Source organism: Hordeum vulgare, chromosome 2H (genome assembly GCF_904849725.1).
Source record: "Hordeum vulgare subsp. vulgare chromosome 2H, MorexV3_pseudomolecules_assembly, whole genome shotgun sequence".
Lineage (NCBI taxonomy): Eukaryota > Viridiplantae > Streptophyta > Magnoliopsida > Poales > Poaceae > Hordeum > Hordeum vulgare.
In genome coordinates this window covers 356968932-356989559 of record NC_058519.1, presented here as the reverse complement: position 1 = coordinate 356989559, position 20628 = coordinate 356968932, and the positions used below count along the sequence as shown (strand labels likewise).

The window sequence follows — 20628 nt, the reverse complement described above, 5'->3', positions numbered from 1 at the left end:
CAACCACATACATTGCTCAGGTACACGTTAACCATGTAACTTCAATAACTTATTGATAAATTGAAAAGTACTTCAATCATGACTAAAAACTGGAAAACTTGATACATTTCGACTTACATTCGAAATACATCCATTTCTTGAAAAAATAGCTTCCTCTAAGATAGTACATTGGTATATTACATATAGACTTATTATGGCCATTAGTAAAACGAGAATTTTGATAAAAGGGGGAAAATAACTAAACTACACCACATTTGTATATCTTGATGCTACAAGTCATTACTACAGGATAAACAATATGAGTACATGGCTAGTATAAGTGTATATACAAATTGCTGGCGAAAATACCATCACCCGCACTGATTATATGAACTAAACATGCCGTAACTATTCAATGTTCAATATCCCCCCACAAAAAAATGCTATTCAGATTAATCAGAATGCTATTCAATATTCCACCGCGAAAAAATGCTACTCCATATTCACTTATACATACACAATGCAATATGTATACCATCTGCGGAGTGGCCAGCTATGAAACAACTTAACCAACTATTCACATTTCGTTTAGCCATATGCGTATAGAAATCAGAAAGCTATGCGCAGTGCACCTAGCTTCTATTCATAACCCCGTCTTTCAACGTTCAGTTTGATAGACACCCACAACTTCGTAATGACTGTCAATTCGTAATAGGATAATGTTTACTCCACCATGACATCAATAGCCTTCTAGCACATCTTAAGCCTCTCCCGACTAAATTTAGAACCTATATTATCTGTGAAATGCCAAAGGTAAATCAATAGTAAGCACCGATCAGCCTTCATACACATAATCAGTTGTGATGGAACATCAGTGATGAGTTAATGACTAAAATTTAGAGCCCTAGTTTGTAGAACCTGAGTCTCATGTGTCAAATATGTAATCCCTAAGGTACTGGTGATACATTGTCTATTCAAACAGTATGGCAGTGTGGGGATTTTGAGGTGACTAAATGAATCTACAGTAGCATGCCACACCTTCATCCTGAAATATTAGAGAATATGCTAGCTGGTTATGATTAATAGTTAGATTTTCCCCATACAAGCAGTTAACAAGTTTCCATGTTAATGATAAGATAATTTCAAATGGATATTTATAAGAAATCTAATCAATTGGGTTGGAGTGTACGCTGAAATTTACAACTTGATCATATCCATTTAGTGCTAGATAAGAAAGGTTATCTCACCTAGCAGCTCCAGCTTATGTTGTATCTTGTAAGTCATCTTCTTGTTTATTCCGTAGACCTGCAACAAGCTTGCAGGTCTTCAAGAATGCATCCAGTAACTGCACACAAGGCATTAAGTATGAGCAAGATTCTTCCCATCTTCTTAGAAAACTGAAGATATATTATCTCCAGCATCTGCATCATTGATGCACAGAGCAAGGATTCTTCCCTTCTGAATGCTAAATACAAATGGTCCATCATCATAAAGCACATATATGCAAGTACCAAAACATGGAAACCAGTTATTTTGGACTTTCACTTGTAACAGGCAAAAGCATGCAGGCGGCCACAGGAGGTGCAAAATTCAATCACATTAGGTATCCAAAGCAAGTGATTCACATTAGATGAGTAAGTTAGAATAACCACATGACCCACTTACCCCAGGATACTGCTGAAAGACCGGAGAATAATTCTTGAGAGTCACATATATCTTTTGCACAATACTTAGGAGTGCAGTAACCTTGTTTTCCAGAATGTCAACCTGAATCAAATGGGCAAACATTTAGAGAGGTCATAATATGAATTTAGCATACACACAAGTTATCTTTTGCACAATAACTGAAGTCAAGCAAAAGTATACTCAAACAAAGGGCATGCAATGTATCCCAACCAAATTCGAAGGGGTTCATATCAGCAGACTCACTTGCATGCTGATAATGAACAACGTCTTATTTGCCACATTATTGCCAATCCTCTTTAACAGTCACAGAATGAACACGATTATGTAACCATCTATGAGTTTTACCCTCAGATGCTCAAATAATCGAAAATAATAATAACTGAATCAAAAATAAGAAATGGGGCTCAGAAGATATTAAATTAACTTGATGCAGCTAAGAAAATCACAGGTTTATCTGAAAAATGGATGAGCATAGCTTGGACCAAATGTTTGGTTAGGCTTAGCCTTGGCTTATAAGCCAAAAGCACAAAAATAGGTGCTTCTTTGGCTTATAAGCCAAAGTTATGCCCAACCAAACACCCAGCTTCTTGCCGGAATCATGCATCCTTTCAATCCGGAGAATTCACTGTCTACTTATAGCAAGAAATAAGAACCACCTTCTTCTTTTTGCAGGGATAAGAGATGCCCTTATGAATTAGATACCTCTCGACATAAGACCAATTGGAAAGGATTGATCCCTTGTTCAAAAAGAAACATTAGATATGACCAGAAAACAAATACCTCAGCTTCAGCTTTTCGAAGCTCGGAACGTCTTCTATCTAGCATTTGCTTATATGAGAGGCCCTTCTTTGTTAGTACTATTGCCTGCTGAACCACATGGTTACATTGATCTCTCCGATTATCTGACCTGAATTCAGCAATACTAATATCAATTTGTGTGGGAATCAACAATATGGATTATATTCAGAAGACAGATGGACATACCTTTTCTCATTTCCTTTGATGTCTCCTGAAATTTTATGTTCAATCTCCACAAATTCTTTTGATAAATCCATAATAGATACCATAATGAAATCTAGTTGTATTATGTGCTCATTTTTACCTAGAAACCCATTGTATTCCAACTTTTTTGTTTCAACTTCCTGTAAGGTAGTTGATGCAATCTCTAAAGTCTGGCTCAGTTTGACGAGCTCCTTATCCTCCATACTCTGCTCAGAACTCTCATATGATCTTGGTGATACACGAGGCTCCATCTCGATATCGCGAAGTATCATTTCCTCGCTCTCTTGCTTGGTTAGCTCCGGATCGTCCTGATTATTTTGGATGAAGAGCTCCTTTTCTAGTAACAACAACTTCTCTTTTAACTTCTGATTTTCTTCATTAGCTAAACATAATGCCTTCTCCTTTTCTGAGAGTTTAGCTTCAAGTGAGGACACTTCTGCTTGAGAATTCCGTGAGACATCTTCCATGCTGGTCCTACAGTCGTCAACAAAATTTCTTGTCACGGTACGGTATACTTCATCTCTAATAGTGCTTTCAACAAATAAATCATCATAGTCTCCTTGAATGGTGCCGACTTGTCTCATAAGTTGTTCTTCAAGTGACAATCGAAGTGATATGTCCCTCCTGGCATCAGATATCTGGCACGATAATTCCTTAATATCATTCACCTTTTCTGCAAGCAAACCGCTAAGGTGCTGGTTTTCAAGGTATAGTGAATCGATTGTATTATTCAATCTACAATTTTCCTCAAGTGCCTCACTAGTGCTGCAAACTGTAGGCACCTTTATGGTATTAGAAATGATTGTGTCCACCCTTGAAATGATATCAGGAACTTTCTTTCTTAGATGCTCAAATTCTACATCATGCTTAAGATCTAATGACGCCTTCTCTCGTTTGAATTTGAAAAGCTCTTCCGTTTTATCTTGCAAGTACAATTCATGCAACCTCTTTAATTTACTGATCTCAGATCTGAAGTAGTTTATGATTTCTTCCCTAGTCAAACCCTTGAGATGCCGAAAGTCAGATTTTTCAGAAATAACTTCTCTGGGACTTATAGATCTCTGTGTTGCAGACTTTTTGTTTTCCACACTGGAAGATGCAGAGTGTTCCTCCTCTGTTTTCTTTCTTAAGAGATTGTATTTCCATCTGTTACTCCTGCTACCCAGATTTTCATGTTTACTGTGGGAACTATGTGATTCGTCTTCTGAAGGTAACAGCATATCCGATATAGAAATCAATTCTTGACGGATTGCACCACACTGAACCACAGTTTCCTTCCGGTTCTTCCTTAGATTGTTGACAATAGAACTTTGTACAAAAAACTTTTTGTCTAGCTCATCCTCAAGAGTTCTGATAGAGTCTCCGAGCATAATGCCGGTGACCTCTAATTGCAAGTCATGCTCCCACCGAAGATCGTGAATCGAAGCGTTGAACAGGCTCAGCATCTCCTTAATTTGCCGGAAGACCACTATCAAGAGTAGCTTTAGGTCATCGAACCCCTCATCCATCTCTACTACTGGCTTTCCATGAAGGCATATCACAGGGCATGAAACATCTGCATCACTCTCATGAAGAAAGGTATGGCTTTTCAAGGGCATCATATCCTCCTTGAGCTTATCAAGCTGCTGGTCGACTTCCAGCTTCATCAAATCTAAGTACTCTGCGTAATTGATCTCTACATCTGCATCCAAGATGTGGTGATGCAGCCGCGACATTACATTTGCAAACGCCTCAAAGTCGCTTCCGACATCACAGCTGCAATTGCAGGACAGCAAGGATGGCGGCGGTGGCACTGCTGAACCTTGTTCCAAAGACGAGTGCGTGTCAAGAGAAGGCCCATTGAGTAAAGACAACCCATTCTGAGCTGTACATCGTGATTGGCTAGTGTTGGCGGCTGGTATAGTGAGCCTACCGAGAAACGGATCCATTCCTTGGTCAAACACCTGCAGCATTTAGAAGAAGAAAAATTAGAAAAGTTAATTCTAGGATGATGTTTACGCTTTGGCAGTAGTAGAAAAATGTCCAAGTGGAGTATATACTGTTGCCTCATTGTGATGTACGAGTAGTACAATTTGCTTTCCACTTAACAGCCGGCCATAACAATGGGCAGAAAACAGCAAAAAGGTGTATCTCCTCCACTCCAGCCCACACCAAAAAAAAACTGTCCCGGCCGGTTGCGGTAAAAATGCAGAGTCGGAAGTAACAGCATTTGGTTCTTCTTATCCCTATCATTACCAAGCACCAAACCAACCAAGAGCAGAGCACAGAGTGAGACCCTCAACCTTGCTAGATTCGCTCGCGCAGCTCCCTCAGCCCATATATAGAACCCTAAACAAAAACGGCCGCGACGCTCTCCGTTTCCAGTTACAAGCCATCGGGTCATCGGCCGAGTGTAGACGGTTGATTTACCGCCAAATTTGACAGTAGTGCACAAGGAAACAGAAGCGGGAGCATGGGGAAACACTTACGGGCTGGATCCGCGCCATGGATGGGCAGCAGGAGTTGCGGCCCCGAAAGCGGTGGCCGCCCGGCTGGGAGGAGAGGAGGCCTCTGGCTAGGGTTGGGAGAGGTAGGGTGGTTGCAGCGGGAGAAGCGGACACGGACGGAGAGGCGGTGGCGGTGAAACCGGGCCGTGGATTGGACCAGGCGAGGCGACCGATCGCTGGCTCTCGCCGCGGGGAAGACGACACAGCAGACAAGTCACCACCGGGCCTTGCGAGGCGGGGTGGTAAATAACGGACGGACCAGCGGCTGGGGGTCGGGGGTGAAGCGAGAAGCCACATCGCACGGCACGGAGAAGCTGACGTCGGGGGTCCGTTTCAACGCGGGGCCCATCGGACGGCGGGGTCGTTGGGAGGTGGGAGCGTGGGACTGGTGATGTGTCGCCGGGGCCCAGCAGTCGGCGGTGGCGAGAGAGAGAGAGAGAGAGAGAGTGGGGCGCTGAGCTGGATTGATCATCCACGTACAGCACGGGACAAGAACGAGGGAGATGCGCACGAGCTTCAGGATTCGCGCGGAGTTTGAGGGCGGCCGTCCGATGTGCCGGGTGCGGCCAGCTGCTTCCACTTCGCCGCTCCCATGGCTTTTTGCCCTTGGTTTTTCTTTTTGCCTCGCTTTTCGTCTCATCACCTTGCCGGCAAATATTTGTCCGTTCGTTCGGGGTTATTTTACTCTTGGTTGATTGATCCTATCTTTTTTTAGCTAATGACTCAAGTAATCACGTATCAATCTTTTTTCTTCATGCCATGGCTAAAGTAAGGACCTCCTAATTATAGACTCGAAGAATCGAATTTTAAAGTGCGGCATCAAGAGGTCATTAAACTTTTTATCCATTGAAAAAGTCAAAGGCCGTATGTTTAGAGCATCCTCTATATGTCCACAAACATGTTCAAAAAAGTGTCCTGATATGTCCTAATGCGACCCTCCAAATTACCGGAATACATGCATATGATAGAGACAAAGTGAAAAAAAAGAGAAAAGATAGTTCATGATAGTGTGAATTCGACGTAGTGGGCTAAGGGCATCTTCAACGCTGACCTTTAAATTGGCTCTCACATCTAGGCATGGACACGGGAGACTAGTCCGGAGACACGGATGCGGGATTCGGCGATCTAAAACTAGCCATATATGTTAGGTTACGTTTCAAACAAATTTTAACTAAAATGACAAATTTTGATGCAAACTCAAACAAGCCAAACGAAAGCCATTTTAACTTAGATAACTTCTATAAGAAACCGAGATATATCATCAGGTGAACTAAAAACCTTAAAAATAAAATAATGACATACTACCCTATACTTCACGGTGACCTGTAGCCATAGGCCATGCTGGTTCAGTCGGCTGCTCCTCCGTCATCGTCGTCGGAGCCGTTGTCATCGACGACGGCTTCGGGCGACTGAAGTGCGCGGCCTCATAGAAGGGCTTCCTGGCGGCCGTCTGATGCTCGCGGATGATCCTATCTGCTTCCTCATGCGTCGTGTGCAGTGCGACTACGGCCATTGACAATGTGGGCGAGGGGAGAGGGCGACGGGCCTTGGAGGAGGTAGCATTTGCGGTGTTGATCTCGCTGAGAGACCACTCTTCGCCGTACTTCCTCATCAAGGCGCTAGCGACGACGCTTGCTCCATCGTGACATAGAGGTCCATCGCCCACGCGTATGCCAGGTCCGCCATGATGTGTGGCGATGGTACGTCGGAGTCCAGGAAGTCCGACTGACGCACCATGTTGCGCCTATCTCGCAGACGTTGCTCCCTGACCACGCGCCTTCTTGAAGATCGCACGGGACAGGGGCGGGAACGATCGGTGCTCCTCTTTGACGTGGCGAGATGGCAGATTGTGCCCTCCTCTATGCGGGGGGGGGGGGGGGAGGGGGGGCGGAGAGAACCGTTCTTCCTTGACACGTGGGGGGCGGCGAGAGGGGCTCCTCCTTGACGTAGTGTACGATTTCAATGTTGCGGTTGCGCAGGAGAGAGCGAGTAGGGGAGGCGGGCTCCGGCTTCACGTGAAGGAGCATCTCTGTGGCCCCACCGGGTTGTTGACGTGGGGGATGGAGCGACGGAGCATCACCTTCATGTGCTGCTCATACTCTTCATCCATGACGGCGAACACCGGCGTTAGCTGCTGCTGCGACTGATGGTCCTCGTCACCGGACGAGATGCCGATCTCCGCCTTCTATGAGGAGCCGCCCATCGATGAGGAAGACAGTCCCGGAGTTGGAGGGCAGTGTTGCCAAGATCCTCCGGACCCGCCGCATGTCGGCATCAAGGCCCATGACTTGCCCATCCTTGGAGTTGTGGAGGGAACCGGAGAGGAGGAGGAGGATGTGCAAAGCGATGAGGTGAGCGTGATGTGGATGGCACCGGAGCAAGGCTAAAGCCGCTACCAAGCCATGCGAACGGCCAGTCAGCCGCTTCAGTGCAGCGAGTGGTTGGAGTTGGTTCCTCTCGTCGGTCAGCGATGTCCATCCGTCTGGTCACATCATGGAGCATCAATGTCGGTCGCTGCATGCTCTGAGCCGGCATTGATGCGTGCATCGGAAGGAAATCACGGAAGAATCAGTATTGAAGATGCCCTAAAAGGAAAAGAACTCGTTCTAGTTCCCCTGAGAGGTGGTCATGCATTTTCAAATCGAAGGGAATAATAATAGTCTATGGAAATGAAACTAGAAATAGAAGGGGATAATAATAGTCTATGGAAATGAAACTAGAGCGATGTATCACAACGAAGTAAGCATGTGCTGTGAGAGGTGATCATGTGATACTCTCGGCAAGCATAGCAATATGTAACGTCAGAATAGTAGAGATCGTCCACTTAACTCATCTGCAATAAAGTATATTTGGATCTGATCTATTGGCCATTAACTTAATCCTAGATATAAGATTTCGCATGTTCATATTGGCAGTTGAGACAAACAGGAGACACACAGCATGTGACCTGTTTTTTCTATTACGACCGTACAAAATCTTCCTAAGGATAGCGTGTTCATATGAATCTACAGTCACACGTCTTAAACACATATACCCTGTAGCTTGGGCAGATGGTCTGGTCATTGACCGGTGAGAAAAGCTCACTCAGATTTATGCATCATATTGTCATTATACGCCCGGACTGATAGACCGTTGTCTAGCCCAAATCTAGGGCAAAAATAGAAGGGACAATTACACTTCTCCTCCTAACTTGAGCCACCACCTGGGATTTGCCCCTAGTTTTCAGGTATGCTTAAAAATACCCCTCTTCCGTCTGTGACCCTTACAGAAATCCCCTTCCGGGCCGTTTTCGTCTAGTCAATGGTCTTTGACCGGCAACTGGGCATCTGTCAGACATTTTGGCCCCTGGTTCTTACATGTGGGCCCGCATCTAAACATTGTCCACTCGCTCACTCCTACCTCGCGACACACCTCTTCTCTCGTTCCCCTCTTGGCGACCGAAACCCTAAACCTAGGTCACCCTAAATCCCTCACCGGCGGTCTACTAGCTGCGGCGGATCTGTAGGACTGCGGGCGTCGGGATGCGGTGGGAGTGGAGGTGATTATCCACCGTCTATTTCCCTCTGCTACAGCGCTAAAGGAGGCGGTGTCGACAAGAGATGGCGGCTGCCGGTGATTGCGGTGGTGCCAAAGAAGCATCGAGGCAGACGACGCAGACGACAGGAATGCAAATTCCAGCAGGGTAAGTTTCTTTGAATCTTGACCTGGATCTGTGTTTTGTTACTGTACATAGATTTACCCCGATTGAATGCGCTCTTAGTGGTTACTACATGCTTGTATCGTAGGATGAAACCAGAAAGAGCTTTTCGTCTCAGCTGTAGAATGGAGACCACTATCATAGGCAATGGTGGCACAAGAGGAGCCGGTACAGGCTTCACATTTCCTTCTGTGGTGGACAAAACATCAACATTTGTCCAATTTAGAGGTGCTATAAGTGATAAATATCCATGGGGTATTTTTGATGCTGTAGAATCTAGATATTGGGACATGCAGAATACTGTATGGGTGTCAGTTCAAAATGATGATGAGTTAGGGGTTATGTTTGCCACAAATGCTGAGAGCAATTCAATTCAGCTAGAAATTAATGTCATACAAAGGAAAAGAGGGGAAACAGAGAGTAGAGTAGCAAGATCTGCACCCAATCCTTCACAACCTAGAAGCAATCAAACTAGTAGAAGGAAAGCAACAACTAGTAGAAGGAAAGCAGCAGCTAGTAGTTCAGAGTCTCAAAGGTGTGAATCTAGAGGAAGGAAATCAGCAGCTGCAACTTCAGAGCCTGATAGCAGTCTGAGGATGATGGTGAAGATTACATTCCACCCCCACAATTTGAGGAGACAGACTCTGATGAAAGAGAGGAGGACATGGACATGGGATATTCTGAGACAGAGGATGAGGGTAGGCCTGATGTGCAATATAACAGAGATGATCCTTCTTTAGCAGAAGGAACTATATTTTCAGATATCATAGATTGTAGGAATGCACTTGCCACCTTTTCAATCAAGACCCAGAGTGAATTTATAATTGACAAGAGTGAGCCCAGTAGACTAACTGTTCACTGTGCTTACGAAAGGTGTAAGTGGAGGATGCATGCCTCCAGAATGAGAAATAGCACACCTTTTCAGGTAATACACTATAGGACTAATATAGTTAGTGTAAATAATAACTTCCCTTAGTAATAACTGTGCATTCATGATTGTATGGACTGTTGCTGACTATTACTTGCTGCAGGTCAAAGTGAACAAGACAGCTCACATATGCCCAAGTGTTACAAGGAGGCAAAGGCTCAGGTCCGCAAAGAGTAGGTGGGTGGCAGATGCTATGAAGAACTGGGTGAGGGAGAACTCTAATATTTCAGTGACAACTCTGCAGACAGACTTGAGAAAGAAGTATGGGGTGCAGCTCCCTTACATGAGAGTTTTTTATTGTAAGCAAATGGCACTGGATAACATCTATGGTAAATGGACTGATTCATTCCAACTCTTGTATACTTCCAAAGCTGAAGTAGAAAAGGCATCTCCTGATAGTGTGGTTAATATTGATAGACACACTGTAGAGATTAAACTCAATGGGCAAAAAAGGTACAAAGAGTGCTTTAGGAAAGTTTTTGTATCATTTAAGGCCTCTTGGCAAGGTTTTATGGCTGGTTGTAGGCCATATCTAGCAGTAGATGCAACAACATTAAATGGAAGGTTTAGAGGACAACTTGTTAGTGCTTGTGATGTAGATGCATGCAACTGGATCTTTCCAGTTGCATATGGAGTGCTAGAGACAGAGAACATTGAGAGTTGGACTTGGTTTTTCCAGAACTTGAAATACCTAATAGGCCATCCAGAGGGATTAGTTATTCACACTGATGCCTGCAAGGGACTTGAGTCAGCTGTAGAAGATGTGTTCCCAGGTGTAGAGCACAGGGAATGCATGAGGCATCTTGCAGCTAATTTTAGTAAAAAGTTTAGAGGAAAATTCTTTGATGAAAACTTGTGGCCCTGTTCTTTGACCTACAGCTTGAAAAGGCACAAGTACCATCTCACTCGGTTGTACAACAAGCCAGGTGTGCAAGAGTACATAAAGGAGCACCACACTAAGTTATGGGCAAGGGCTCTTTTCAATGAAAATTGCAAGCTAGATTATGTTAACAATAATCTTGCAGAGTCTTTTAATTCAAAGATTAGAAAGTGGAAAGGGCTACACATTGTTGATTTCCTTGACAGAATAAGACAATACATAATGGAGAAAATTTACATTAGGCAAAGCATTGCTGCAGCAACATATGTTGGTCATGTAATAATTCCAAAAGTTATGAAAATGTTGCTTGCAAAATCAAAAGGGTTGGACATGACTGTAGTCAATGCAACATATGCTTTGAACCATCTGTTTGTTTGAACTATTTAGTTGATGTTGATGTGTGAACTATGTAATGGATCATGTTTTGTCATGTTACTTTTGAACCTATGTACAAGTATCTTAAGTGATGTTGCTGGTAGTCGTACCTTGTTGTTGATCTTGGCATTTTGTTAGTATTATTTGGAGTGACCACAATGATGCATTATCATTGATCATTGATGTTGTCGATCACTTCATCCGGCACGTATTACCTGTCGCCCAAATGGATGTTGATCATGTTTCGTTGGGACCATTTGATCGGCGAGTAATATGGATTGGAGAGGTACAAACAAAAACAACAAGACAGAGAGAGATCACAAGATCCAACTGATGCTTTTCAATTACTTTGTTTTCCAAAAGATGCATAGCATCAAAGTTACACAACCAGGAACAACTCACATCATGAAAAAGTTCACAAGATCAAGCTAATTTCTACTCAGTGCCAAACTAGCTTATTCTCACTGACTAATATGCATTCTTTGAACCAAACAAATAGGATAGAATGCATATGCCAACAATTATCATCAGAAATGCCCATGTTTCCATCTGATCATTCTTCTTCTGCAACTGTAACTTTAACTTCTTCTTTTTCTCTCTTAGATGTGTCACCCTCTTCTCTAAACGATGAGCTTTGATCTAACTTGCTTCTAGTCCATCATGTAGTGTCTCAAATGCACGCCCAACAAGATCTCGAGGAGTAGGGTCAACCCAAATAGCCCATTCACATTCATCAGGAAGCTGCAACATAAAAAATATCGTCAAAATGCGATCTCGGCACCAATTAGTTGCAAAGCAGATACAATCTACCAAATTACATCAAGTGGGCATCCAAGAAAACGTCTCCCCGTGCTTGCTCCTCCCCAGGCGACACGGCGAGCGGGAACGAGCCCGTGCCCCGGGCATCGATGCTTGGAAAGCTTATCAAGGCCGCAATAACTCGGATCCGACATGTAGAACTCGGAGGAGAACTGCACTATGCCGACCCCATCGACCTACGAGAGAGCAAATCCCCAATTTTAGCTCAAACCCTAATGAGAAATCCGCAGGCGCACACAAATCAGAGAAGAATAACTTACCTCCACGGCGACAGAAGAGCTTCCGGACGACATGCGTGAGGTGCACATCCACGCGACCTCACTGTCTGAGCTCCAGAACAATGTCGTTCGTGCGCCTCCAGTGAATCACCTTACTCCAGTCCGTGCGTGGTCGCAAGGTAGAAGAAACAGAGTGAGCGAGTGGATAACGTTTAGATGCGAGCCCACATGTAAGAACCAAGGGCCAAAATGTCCGACAGATGCCCAGTTACCGGTCAAAGACCATTGACCCGACGGAAACGGCCTGGAGGGGGATTTCTGTATGGGCCACAAACGGAAGAGGGGTATTTTTTAGCATACCTAAAAACTAGGGGCAAACCCCACGTGGTGGCTCAAGTTAGGGGGAGAAATGGAATTGACTCAAAATAGAAGGTCCGGACGCGTCCATTACGTCGGATTCAGTCCAGAACAGCTCACCATGATCCCACATATATTCATCTTCATTCGCTTCCCAAAACCCTAGTCACCCCACTCCGTTCTCAAGCTTCATTCCTGCGATGTCTGACCTTCTCCGACATGGCGGGCGGATACGACTCTGACCATTTGTGACCTGTCAACTTGGGAGTCATCCCATGCGAGGTGGAGGAGGCTATGGCCCTGCACCACTCCCGAGAGGAGCGTACCCAACCGACGACTGAGTCGATCTGACAGGAATCCATTGCGTCCGTGGCAGAGCTTGAACCCCAACTCTGGACGGGTTGGGCTTACCAAAATGAAAGAAATAGCCTCGGGCTGGTGTTCTAAGGCGCTAGTGTTCTAAGGCCTAACATTGAAAAACGTTGTGTACAAATTTCTAAATATTGGGCGGGCCATTGCCCATTCGGCCTTGTGGTAGCTCTGCCTCAAATTTGCCGGTGCTAGAGGCTCAAGGTCCGTCTGCTACCCCATCTTCGATGCACTGGGTTATGATGGCTATAGGGACCGTTCAGCCCATCATGGTAAGGCAAGGATGCGGGTGGCCGAGGCTCGCCTCGCTGACGACATCGTGAAGACGAAGGCGACGGACGTAGCGTCATTCGCTGCGTTGGGGAAGGAAACTGTGTGTGCTTGCGTCCTACACAAGCAACAGGCGAGGAACAAGTGCACCCTCGCTCGAGAGAAAAATTAGATGATCCATGTGTTAAACATAAGATAGAGTAGAGTCCTAGATATTTTCTCTCTCTCTCTTGTATTCTATTAGCACAATCTCTCATGATCTCGCAATCCCCTCGATCTCTTTGTACCGAACGTATCCTAGCGATCGTTCCAACTTGTACGCCACGGCAGGTTATTCGCCCCATCGATAAAACCCCACAGCCACCTACGGATGGAGATACGCTTCCTCATATGGTCATAGATCCTCTTCCTCCTATATCGCACATAGATCGCATCTAGATTCAATGTCGAACCCATCTACCCTCTCCGTCGGTACCATGAGTACGCTCACCACCCAACTGTTGGGGAACGTCGCATGGGAAACAAAAATTTTCCTACGCGCACGAAGACCTATCATGGTGATGTCCATCTACGAGAGGGGATGTGTGATCTACGTACCCTTGTAGACCGTACAGCAGAAGCGTTAGTGAACGCGGTTGATGTAGTGGAACGTCCTCACGTCCCTCGATCCGCCCCGCGAACCGTCCCGCGATCAGTCCCACGATCTAGTGCCGAACGGACGACACCTCCGCGTTCAGCACACGTACAGCTCGACGATGATCTCGGCCTTCTTGATCCAGCAAGAGAGACAGATAGGTAGAAGAGTTATCCGGCAGCATGACGGCGCTCCGGAGGTTGGTGATGATCTCGTCTCAGCACGGCTCCGCCCGAGCTCCGCAGAAACGCGATCTAGAGGTAAAACCGTGGAGATATGTGGTCTGGCTGCCGTGGCAAAGTTGTCTCAAATCAGCCCTAAAACCCCACTATATATAGGAGGAGGAGGGGGAGGAGGCAGCCTCAAAACCTAAAGGTTTGGCCGAAATTGGAGGTGGAGGAGTCCTACTCCAATCCTACTTGGAGTAGGATTCCACCTTCCCACTTGGAAACTCTTTCCACCTTGTGTTTTTTCCTTCTCAAACCTTATGGGCCTTAGTGGGAACTTATTCCAGCCCACTAGGGGCTGGTTTATCTCTTCCCATAGGCCATGAGACCCCTTGGGGCGTGACACCCCTCCCGATGGTCCCCGGCACCCCTCCCGGCACTCCCGGTAAACTACCGATGAGCCCGGAACTTTTCCGGTAATGCACGCAAACCTTCCGGTAACCAAATGAGGTCATCCTATATATCAATCTTCGTTTTCGGACCATTCCGGAAACCCTCATGACGTCCGTGATCTCATCCGGGACTCCGAACAACATTCGGTAACCAACCATATAACTCAAATACGCATAAAACAACGTCGAACCTTAAGTGTGCAGACCCTGCGGGTTCGAGAACTATGTAGACATGACCCGAGAGACTCCTCGGTCAATATCCAATAGCGGGACCTGGATGCCCATATTGGATCCTACATATTCTACGAAGATCTTATCGTTTGAACCTCAGTGCCAAGGATTCATATAATCCCGTATGTCATTCCCTTTGTCCTTCGGTATGTTACTTGCCCGAGATTCGGTCGTTAGTATCCGCATACCTATTTCAATCTCGTTTACCGGCAAGTCTCTTTACTCGTTCCGTAATACAAGATCCCGCAACTTACACTAAGTCACATTGCTTGCAAGGCTTGTGTGTGATGTTGTATTACCGAGTGGGCCCGGAGATACCTCTCCGTCACACGGAGTGACAAATCCCAGTCTCGATCCATACTAACTCAACGAACACCTTCGGAGATACCTGTAGAGCATCTTTATAGTCACCCAGTTACGTTGTGACGTTTGATACACACAAAGCATTCCTCCGGTGTCCGTGAGTTATATGATCTCATGGTCATAGAAACAAATACTTGACACGCAGAAAACAGTAGCAACAAAATGACACGGTCAACATGCTACGTCTATTAGTTTGGGTCTAGTCCATCACATGATTCTCCTAATGATGTGATCCCGTTATCAAGTGACAACACTTGCCTATGGCCAGGAAACCTTGACCATCTTTGATCAACGAGCTAGTCAACTAGAGGCTTACTAGGGACAGTGTTTTGTCTATGTATCCACACAAGTATTGTGTTTCCAATCAATACAATTATAGCATGGATAATAAACGATTATCGTGAACTAAGAAATATAATAATAACTTAATTTATTATTGCCTCTAGGGCATATTTCCAACAGTCTCCCACTTGCACTAGAGTCAATAATCTAGTTCACATCACCATGTGATTCCAACGAATCCAACACCCATATAGTTATGGGGTCTGGTCACGTCTTGCTCGTGAGAGAGGTTTTAGTCAACGGTTCTGAAACTTTCAGATCCGTGCGTTCTTTACAAATCTTTATGTCATTTTATAGATGCTGCTACTACGTGCTATTCGGAAATGCTCCAAATATCTACTCTACTATACGAATCCGTTTCACTACTCATAGTTATTCGGATTAGTGTCAAAGCTTGCATCGACGTAACCCTTTACGACGAACTCTTTAATCACCTCCATAATCGAGAAAAATTCCTTAGTCCATTAGTTACTAAGGATAAATTTTGACCGCTGCTAGTGATTCAATCATGGATCACTCTCTGTACCTCTCAACAGACTTTGAGTCAAGGCACACATCAGGTGCGGTACACAGCATGGCATACTTTAGATTCTACGGCTAAGGCATAGAAGACGACCTTCGTCTATTCTCTTTATTCTGCCGTGGTCGGGTTTTGAGTCTTACTCAAATTTACACCTTACAACGCAACCAAGAACTCCTTCTTTGCTGATCTATTTTGAACTCCTTCAAAAACTTGTCAAGGCATGCATCTTATTGAAACTTTCATTAAGCGCCTTTGATCTATCTCCATAGATCTTTGATGCTCAACGTTCAAGTAGCGCAATCCAGGTATTCCTTTGAAAACTCCTTTCAAACAACCTTATATGCTTTACAGAAATTCTACATTACTTCTGATCAACAATATGTCAACCACATATACTCATCAGAAATTCTATAGTGCTCCCACTCACTTCTTTGGAAATACAAGTTTCTCATAAACCTTGTACAAACCCAAAATCTTTGATCATCTCATCAAAGTGTATATTCCAACTCCGAGATGCTTGCACCAGTCCATTGAAGGATCACTGGAGCTTGCATACTTGCTAGTATCTTTATTATCGACAAAACCTTCTGGTTGTATCACATACAATGTTTGCTCAAGGAAACCGTCGAGAAAACAATGTTTTGACATCCTACGTGCAATATTTCATAAATAATGCATCAACAACTAACATAATTCTAACAGACCTTTAGCATCGCTACGAGTGAGAAAGTCTCATCATAGTCAACTGTTTGATCTTGTCGAAAACATCTTTGCGACAAGTCGAGCTTTTCTTAATAGTGACTTATCACCATCATCATCTGTCTTCTTTTACAGATCCATTTTTACTCAATAGTCCTATGACCATCAAGTAATTCTTCCAAAGTCTACACTTTGTTTTCATACATGGATCCTCTCTCGGATTTCATGGCTTCCAGCCATTTGTCGGAATCTGGGCCCACCATCGCTTTCTCCATAACTCGTAGGTTCACTGTTGCTCAACAACATGACCTCCAAGACAGGGTTACCGTACCACTCTGTAGTAGTACGCGACCTTGTCAACCTACGAGGCTTGTAGTAACTTGATCCGATGCTTGATGATCACCATCATCAGCTTCCACTTCAATTGGTGTAGGCGCCACAGGAACAACTTCCTGCGCCCTGCTACACACTGGTTGAAGTGATGGTTCAATAAACTCATCAAGTTCTACTACCCTCCCACTCAATTCTTTCGAGAGAAACCTTTCCTCGAGAAAGGATCCGTTTCTAGAAACAAACACTTTGCTTTCGGATCTGAGATAGGAGATGTACCCAACTGTTTTGGATATCCTATGAATATGCATTTATCCACTTTGGGTTCGAGCTTATCAGACTGAAACTTTTTCACATAAGTGTCGAAGCCCCAAACTTTCAAGAAACGACAGTTTAGATTTCTCTAAACCTCAGTCTATACTGTGTCATCTCAACGGAAATACGTGGTGCCCTATTTAAAGTGAATGCGGTTGTCTCTAATGCTTAACCCATAAACGATAGTGGTATTTCGATAAGAGACATCATAGGATGCACCATATCAAATAGTGTGTGGCTATGACGTTCATACACATCATCACATTATGATGTTCCAGGTGGCATGAACTGCGAAACAATTTCCACATTGTCTTAACTGCGTACCAAAACTCGTAACTCAAATATTCATTTCTATGATCATATCGTAGACAGTTTATCCTCTTGTTACGACGAACTTCACTCCGAAACAGAATTGAACTTTTCAATATTTCAGACTTGTGATTCATTAAGTAAATACTCTAGTATCTACTCAAATTGTCATTGAAGTAAAAACATAATGATATCCACTGCGTGCCTCAGCACCCATTGGACTGCATACATCAAAATGTATCACTTCCAACAAGTTACTATCTTATTTCATCTCAATGAAAAAAGGGCCTTGCTCATGTGGTATGATTTGCATGTCACTAGTGATTCAAAAACAAGTGAGTATAAAGATCCATCAGCATGGAGCCTCTTCATGCAATTTATACCAACATGACTCAAGCGGCAGTGCCACAAGTAAGTGGTACTATCATCATTACCTCGTGTCTTTTGGCACCAATATCATGAACATGTGTAACACTACGATCGAGATTCAATAAACCATTGAAGGTGATTATTCAAGAAAATAGAGTAACCATTATTCTCTTTAAATGAATAATCGTATTGCAATAAACACGATCCAATCATGTTCATGCTTAACGCAAGCACCAAATAACAATTATTTAGGTTTAACACCAATCCCGATGGTAGAGGGAGCGTGCGACGTTTGATCATATCAACCTTGGAAACACTTCCAACACGTATCGTCACCTCGCCTTTAGCTAGTCTCCATTTATGCCGTAGCTTTCATTTCGTGTTACTAATCACTTAGCAACCGAACCGGTATCCAATACCCTCATGCTACTAGGAGTACTAGTAAAGTACACATCAACATCATGTATATCAAATATATTTCTTTCGACTTTTGCCAGCCTTCTTATCTACCAAGTACCTAGAGTTGCTCCGCCTCAGTGACTGTTCCCCTCATTACAGAAGCACTTAGTCTCGGGTTTGGGTTTAATCTTGGGTCTCTTCATTAGTGCAGCAACTGTTTTGCCGTTTCACGAAGTATCCCTTCTAGCCCTTGCCTTTCTTGAAACTTAGTGGTTTTACAAACCATCAACTATTGATGATCCTTCTTGATTTCTACTTTCGCAGTGTCAAACATCGCGAATCGCTCAAGGATCATTGTATCTATCCTTGATATGTTATAGTTCATCACGAAGCTCTCACAGCTTGGTGGCAGTGACTTTGGAGAACCATCACTATCTCATCTAGAAGATTAACTCCCACTTGATTCAAGCGATTGTCGTACTCAGACAATCCGAGCACACGCTCAACGATTGAGATTTTCTCCTTTACTTTGTGGACAAAGAATCTTGTTGGAGGTCTTGTACCTCTTAACAAAGGCACAAGCATGAAATCACAATTTCATCTCTTTAGAACATCACTTATGTTCCGCGACGTTTCAAAACGTCTTTGGCGCCTTGCTTCTAAGACATTAAGTATTTTGCACTGAACTATCGTGTAGTCATCAGAAACGTGTATGTCGGATGTTCACAGCATCCACAGACGACGCTCGAGGTGCAGCACACCGAGTGGTGCATTAAGGACATAAGCCTTCTGCGCAGCAACGAGGACAATCCTCGGTTTTACAGACTTAGTCTGCAAAGTTTGCTACTATCAATTTTCAACTAAATTTTCTCTAGGAACATATAAAAACAGTAGAGCTATAGCGCAAGCTACATCGTAATTCGCAAAGACCATTAGACTATGTTCATGATAATTAGTTCAATTAATCATATTACTTAAGAACTCCCACTCAAAAAGTACATCTCTCAAGTCATTTGAGTGGTACATGATCCAAATCCACTATCTCAAGTCCGATCATCACGTGAGTCGAGAATAGTTTCAGTGGTAAGCATCTTTATGCTAATCATATCAACTATACGATTCATGCTCGACCTTTCGGTCTCATGTGTTCCGAGGCCATGTCTGCACATGCTAGGCTCGTCAAGCTTAACCCGAGTGTTCCGCGTGCGCAACTGTTTTGCACCCGTTGTATGTGAATGTTGAGTCTATCACACCCGATCATCACGTGGTGTCTCGAAACGATGAACTGTAGCAACGGTGCACAGTCGGGGAGAACACAATTTCGTCTTGAAATTTTAGTGAGAGATCACCTCATAATGCTACCGTCGTTCTAAGCAAGATAAGGTGCAAAAAGGATTAACATCACATGCAATTCATAAGTGACATGATATGGCCATCATCATGCGCTTCTTGATCTCCATCACCAAAGCACCGGCACGATCTTCTTGTCACCGGCGTCACACCATGATCTCCATCAACGTGTCGCCATCAGGGTTGTCGTGCTACTCATGCTATTACTACTAAAGCTACGTCCTAGCAATATAGTAAACGCATCTGCAAGCACAAACGTTAGTTTAAAGACAACCCTATGGCTCCTGTCGGTTGCCGTACCATCGACGCGCAAGTCGATAATAACTATTACAACATGATCATCTCATACATCCAATATATCACATCACATCGTTGGCCATATCACATCACAAGCATACCCTGCAAAAACAAGTTAGACGTCCTCTAATTTTGTTGTTGCATGTTTTACGTGGTGACCATGGGTATCTAGTAGGATCGCATCTTACTTACGTAAACACCACAACGGAGATATATGAATTTCTATTTAACCTCATCCAAGGACCTCCTCGGTCAATTCCGATTCAACTAAAGTGGGAGAAACTGACACCCGCCAGTCATCTTTGAGCAACGGAGTTACTCGTAGCGATGAAACCAGTCTCTCGTAAGCGTACGAGTAATGTCGGTCCGAGCCGCTTCGATCCAACAATACCGCGGAATCAAGAAAAGACTAAGGTGTTGGGGAACGTCGCATGGGAAACAAAAAATTTCCTACGCGCACGAAGACCTATCATGGTGATGTCCATCTACGAGAGGGGATGAGTGATCTACGTACCCTTGTAGATCGTACAGCAGAAGCGTTAGTGAACGCGGTTGATGTAGTGGAACGTCCTCACGTCCCTCGATCCGCCCCGCGAACAATCCCGCGATCAGTCCCACGATCTAGTACCGAACGGACGGCACCTCCGCGTTCAGCACACGTACAGCTCGACGATGATCTCGGCCTTCTTGATCCAGCAAGAGAGACGGAGAGGTAGAAGAGTTCTCCGGCAGCGTGGCGGCGCTCCGGAGGTTGGTGATGACCTTGTCTCAGCAGGGCTCCG

General features: G+C 44.4%; 1 protein-coding gene across 1 annotated transcript; it reads right to left on the bottom strand.

Moving 5' to 3' along the window:
• Window positions 1–27: 27 nt before the first annotated feature.
• Window positions 28–5324, bottom strand: LOC123426273 (WPP domain-associated protein-like). Its single transcript, XM_045110074.1, has 6 exons — window positions 5136–5324; window positions 2650–4610; window positions 2446–2572; window positions 1645–1746; window positions 1227–1324; window positions 28–776 (listed from the first exon to the last, which is right to left on the bottom strand). The coding sequence occupies exons 1-5, from the start codon at window positions 5151–5153 to the stop codon at window positions 1241–1243; spliced, it is 2292 nt and encodes a 763-aa protein (XP_044966009.1). The 5' UTR covers window positions 5154–5324; the 3' UTR covers window positions 28–776; window positions 1227–1240.
• Between the last annotated feature and the right edge of the window lie 15304 nt (window positions 5325–20628).